We start from the raw sequence: 6,131 nt of genomic DNA on the forward strand, positions 1-6,131 counted from the left end.
TTTGCAATTACAGAGGTCAGACGTTTCCTGTAGTCCTTGACCAGGTTTGCACTGCAACAGGGATTTTGGCCGACTCCTCCACACGGATCTCCTCTAGATCTGTCAGGTTTCGGGGCTGTCGCTGAGCAACATGGAGTTTCAGCTCCCTCCAAAGATGTTCTATTGGATTTAGGTGTGGAGACTGGCTAGGCCACTCCAGAACCTTGATATGCTTCTTACGGGGCCACTCCTTGGTTCTCCTGGCTGTGTGCTTCGGGTCGTTGTCATGTTGGAAGACCCAGCCACGACCCATCTTCAATGCTCTGACTGAGGGAAGGAGGTTGTTGCTGAAAATCTCACAATAAATGGCCCCATTCATCCTCTCCTTAATACAGTGCAGTCGTCCTGTCCCCTTCGCAGAAAAGCACCCCCAAAGCATGATGTTACCACCCCCATGCTTCACAGTAGGGATGGTGTTCTTGGGATGCAACTCATCCTTCTTTTTCCTTTCAAACACGATGAGTGAAGTTTAGACCAAAAACTTCTACTTTGGTCTCATCTGACCACATGACTTTCTCCCATGCCTCCTCTGGATCATCCAGATGGTCATTGGCAACCTTCACACGGGCCTGGACATGTGATGACTTGAGCAGGGGAACCTTCCATGCAATGCATGATTTGAAACCATGACGGCGTAGTGTTCTACCGACAGTGACCTGTGAAACTGTGGTCCCAGCTCTCTTCATGTCATTGACCAGCTCCTCCCTTGTAGTTCTGGGCTGATTCCTCACCTTTCTTATCATCAGTGATACTCCACGAGGTGACATCTTGCATGGAGCCCCAGTCCGAGGGAGACTGACAGTCGTCTTTAGCCTTTTCCATTTTCTAACAATTGCTCCAACAGTTGATCTATTTTCACCAAGCTGCTTGGTAATTGCCCCGTAGCCCTTTCCAGCCTTGTAGAGGTCCACAGTTTTGTCTCTGGTGTCTTTTGACAGCTCTTTGGTCTTGCCCATGGTAGTAGTTGGCGTCTGACTGACTGTGGGGTGGACAGGTGTCTTTATAGAGCTCAGACAGGTGCTACTAAGTTAGATGAATGAGTGGAGTAGAGGTGGACTTTTTAAAGGTACAGTAACAGGTCTTTGAGAGGCAGAATTCTTGCTGTTTCTCAGGGGTTCAAATACTTCTGTTCAGCAGTGCGAGACAAATAAATTCTTTACAAATCATACAATGTGATCTCCTGAATTCTGTCTCTCAGAGTGGGAATGCACCTACAATGTGAATGTCAGATCCCTCCATGATTTCTAAGTGGGAGAACTTGAAAAATCGCAGGGTGTTAAAATACTTCTGTTCCTCACTGTATACATGATTTTGCACTTCTGGGTAGGGGGTGCGCCTGAGCCACACGTGCATGCCCTACTCGTGCCTCCATTGGTGGCCTCAGCTGTCAATCACTGGATCCCAGACAGTGATTCCCTGCTGGCACCCGGTGATTGCTGTGTATCACTGATGGGTGAGAGACCTGTGTATAAACAATAAAGATCTCTCCCCTGTCAGCTCCTGTGCACTGCTTTGTATGGCTCTGCATAGCAGTGTGCGCACAGTGAAACACACACAGTCCCCATACTGAAACAGCACACATTTAACCCTTTGATCGTCCCAGCTATTAACCCCTTCCTGCTCAGTGCCATTAGTACAGAGTCAGTGCTTTTTATTAGCACTGATCACTGTATTGGTGTCACTGGAGATGTCAGTGACACCAAGTCAGTTCCCCCCAGTGCCAGAATGCTCGCTGCAATCCCACTATAAGTCACTGACCATTACTAGTATTAAATAAAATTAAAAAATCCCAGTATCTTTCCCGCCATTTGTTGACGCTATAACTTTCATGTAAACCAATTAATTTACACGTATTGGGATTATTTTTAGCAAAGACATGGAGCAGGAGACATTTTGGCTGAAATTTATGATGAAATTAGATTTTTTTTAGGGAGCTAAATTTCATTAGGGTGCAGCGTTGCATGACCGCGCAATTGTCTGTTAAAGTAACGCAGCGCCGTATTGCAAAAAATGGCCCGGTCGGGGGGGAATAAATAAATAAAAATACCTAGATGAAGGTTTGATGTCGGTCAGTGTCAGGGGTAGTGTTTGGGTCAAGGTCAGGGTCAAAGGTCAAATACAAGAGCATCAGTATTATTTTGTGAGGATTTTTATTTTCTTGTTGAAATTAGTGTCAGAATCAGTTACTGTCAGGATAAAAGTCGCAGCAAAATGCTCCGTATGGTGTGTGGGCTGTACTGCGGGTACAAACAACAACTAACATACATGTGTGGGATCCCTGCCATCACCAGGACCTGGAGGAATGATTTTGGGTTGTTCTTTGGTAGTTGGTTATGGTAGCAGCAAGAAACACACAACTACATTAAATAAATATGTTTTGTTTACAATTTTAGGTCAGTTTTCCTTTGTTAATAAAACAAAATCAGGAGATATCGTTACCATTTCCCACCAAATGAAATCCCAATTTGTCCTGAGAACAGCGCGGTATAATCCACCCCGATGTACAAAGTAGGTGTGATGATACGGACGGGTTTACTAACAGGTCAAAGTTGTAAAATTGTGCTTAGGCATTAACATGTGTTTTCCCCTGAGGTGTGACGGGGTTAATGACTGACATCCCTCAGTGTGTGCTGGACTAAGAAGTGCGGGAGAATGATCTCAGGGATTCGGATGGAACCCGGCCTGGCCCAGGAGACCAAGGGAGGGGTCTATGTACCAAGAATTCACTGAGCGCGTGTGACCAGATCCCGGCCTGGCCCAGGAGACCAAGGGAGGGGTCTGTGTGCCAAGAATTCACTGAGCCCGTGTGAACAGATCCCGGCCTGGCCCAGGAGACCAAGGGAGGGGTCTGTGTGCCAAGAATTCACTGAGTGCATGTGACCAGATCCCGGCCTGGCCCAGGAGACCAAGGGAGGGGTCTATGTACCAAAAATTCACTGAGCGCGTGTGACCAGATCCCGGCCTGGCCCAGGAGACCAAGGGAGGGGTCTATGTACCAAGAATTCACTAAGTCCGTGTGACCAGGTCCTGGCCTGGCCCAGGAGACCAAGGGAGGGGTCTATGTACCAAGAATTCACTGAGTCCGTGTGACCAGGTCCTGGCCTGGCCCAGGAGACCAAGGGAGGGGTCTATGTACCAAGAATTCACTGAGTCCGTGTGACCAGGTCCCGGCCTGGCCCAGGAGACCAAGGGAGGGGTCTATGTACCAAGAATTCAGTGAGTGCATGTGACCAGATCCTGGCCTGGCCCAGGAGACCAAGGGAAGGGTCTATGTGCCAAGAATTCGCTGAGTCTGTGTGACCAGATCCTGGCCTGGCCCAGGAGACCAAGTGAGGGGTCTATGTGCTAAGAATTCACTGAGCGCATGTGACCAGATCCCGGCCTGGCCCAGGGGACCAAGGGAGGGGTCTATGTACCAAGAATTCACTGAGCGCATGTGACCAGATCCCGGCCTGGCCCAGGAGACCAAGGGAGGGGTCTATGTACCAAGAATTCACTGACCGTATGTGACCAACATTCATCCAGATGCTGGAGGGAATGTAACTCCGGGATTTCCTGTGATGGTTGCCTCCATCTACCCCATAATGGGAAATGTTTCCCACAATTCAGTACAATGCACAAATATGGCCACTAGATGGAACCCAGGAAATCCGAGTATAAAAAAAAATCCAGCCAACATTCATCCCAACTTGGAGAACGCGGATCACATCTGTTCAGTTATTTGTTTATAAAACACACCTCCAAGTGTGAAATCTCCCACCACAAAATGTACTCAGCCAATCACAGGGCAGGACTCCATTTTTATTCTTCTCCTGCCATCAATGGCCAACCTGGTCCCACACTTCATCCATATCTTTTGGGGCCTCTCATCTCCTTATGGACTGTTCCTTCCATGATGAAGATCAGCCATGGAGTATATCTGAGGTGTATATCAGGGTGTGCTTCTTCCCCACATGAGAGCTGGGATGTCCAGCAACATTCATCTAGAAGACATTTCCCGCACTCAAGGCACTAATACACCTCCAGGATTGTGTGGGACCCCTGATGTACAGGAAGACAGGACTTCAGTGAGGAACATTTCCCTCACTCAGGACAGGAAATTTGCATCTCCTCTGTGTGAGATCTCTGATGTCTGGAAAGACTGGTCTTCTGTGAAAAATATTTCCCGCACTCAGGACAGAAATACGGCTTCTCTCCTGTGTGAGATCTCTGATGTGTGTAAAGATTTGACTTAATTGAAAAACATTTCCCACAACATGGACAGGAATACGGCTTCTCCCCCGTGTGAGTTCTCTGATGTCTGGCAAGTTCTGATTTTTGTACAAAACATTTTCCACACTCATAACAAGAATATGGTTTCTCCCCCGTGTGAGATCTCTGATGTATATGAAGATTGGACTTCTGTGCAAAACATTTACCGCACTCAAGACAGGAATATGGCTTCTCCCCCATGTGAGATCTCTGATGTCCGTAAAGAGTGGACATCTGGGAAAAACATTTCCTGCACTCAGGACAGGAATATGGCTTCTCACCTGTATGCAGAAACCGATGTATTTCAAGATTGGACTTTTGTGAAAAACATTTCCCGCACTCAGGACACGAAAATGGCTTCTCACCTATGTGAGTCCTTTTATGCACATAAAGACCCGATTTAAAATGGAAACATTTCCCACACTCTGGACAGGAATGTGGTTTTTCCCCTGTGTGAGATCTTATATGTACGTTAAGATGGGATTTAAAATGGAAACCCTTCCCGCACTCAGTACAGGGAAACCTCTTCTCTGTTGGAAGACCGGCCCGGTCACGCACAGTCTGAGATTCCTCAGGATACGAGGAAACCAAAGGTCCATCTACACTGGGTGGTGCCGGATGGACATTGGAGGGAGCCGGGTTTTCTCCTGGACTATACTGTGTGATGTCCTCATCTTCTACTTTCCAGTCTGGAGACAAAGTGAGACAATCCTCGGAGGTTTTCCTCATCTCCCGGCCATGGACTAAAATACAAAGACAAAGAGGATTACTAGACAGGAGCTGATTGGTTCCCCCAAACCAGGACTCCGCCCACATCAGGCAGCTTGGTCTCTGAGGAGCTTACAATTCCACCCTCAAGGGAACTAGGAAATGGCTCCTCTGATCTCCTACCAGGTCATTTCTTTATTCATGGACCTTAGTCAGAAAGTGAGGAAAAAAACAGAACTGATACATAAATTATGTCTGCAGCACAGAGAAGGAAGATTATCCGAGAGAAATCCAGGAATACAGGACGGGGAACACAGCTCAGGAAAGTGACCAGGGGATTACAGGCTGATATCACCCAGTCCCCGCCCTACTCTGGACCAATCAGTGAGCAGTATGGGTGGAGGAATGGATTTAGTGTTCATGACCCACCTGTGCTGATCTCTGTAGGAGTGTCCTCCTCTATAAATGTCCCCGTTATTCCATCCTCCTCCATAGACTGCTGATCATCCCTCACATACGCCTCTTCTTCTTCTGCTTTCACCTCAAATTCTATATCGATTGGATCTCCACTCTAAATCAAGGAAATGAGAGAAAATATCACATTAAAAAATTCACACATCCCCCCTACAAGTCCATGTTCTAGATACTCCATCCCACCAACCTTGTAATAGTGAGGGATGGTGTGAGCTTCCTGTGTGGAATCCCGGGAATACAGAGGATGGGGACATCTCTCTGGTGGGTTCCTGGTATTAGGTGGCTCCATCATATCCTTGTGTCCTTCTGAAAACTCCTCCATCACTCCATACTCCTCATCCTCCTCTTTATACTCTTCTTTAACATCAATATTATCATCCCCGAGGATTCCACTCTGAAAGATATAATAAAACATTCATTGTAACAAACATGCTGTGTATAAATCACAACTACCAATAATTGTCATCATCTACCTGATGATGGTGAGGGATGGTGTGACCTTCCTGTGTGGAATCCCGGGAATACAGAGGACGGGGACATCTCTCTGGTGGGTTCCCATGACTGGATCCATCTGTAGGAAACACACACACTGACTGAATCCATTGTTTCTATGTGTTTATCAGATGATGGGGGATCTAGGTGGATCCTCCGTACTGCTC

General features: G+C 47.2%; 1 protein-coding gene across 1 annotated transcript in view; it reads right to left on the bottom strand.

The window, feature by feature from the left end:
- The window catches only part of LOC149450127 (uncharacterized), a 29,750-nt gene extending 24,540 nt beyond the window's left edge, over positions 1-5,210 (bottom strand). The window contains exon 1 of the mRNA XM_089692368.1: positions 4,226-5,210. Coding sequence (XP_089548494.1) covers positions 4,226-5,106 — 881 coding nt within the window. The 5' untranslated portion in view covers positions 5,107-5,210. The remainder of the gene's footprint in view (positions 1-4,225) is intronic.
- Between the last annotated feature and the right edge of the window lie 921 nt (positions 5,211-6,131).

This window comes from Staurois parvus, unplaced genomic scaffold, assembly GCF_062004578.1.
Source record: "Staurois parvus isolate SC_StPar_1 unplaced genomic scaffold, SC_StPar_1.0 ptg000582l, whole genome shotgun sequence".
Taxonomy (NCBI): Eukaryota; Metazoa; Chordata; class Amphibia; order Anura; family Ranidae; genus Staurois; species Staurois parvus.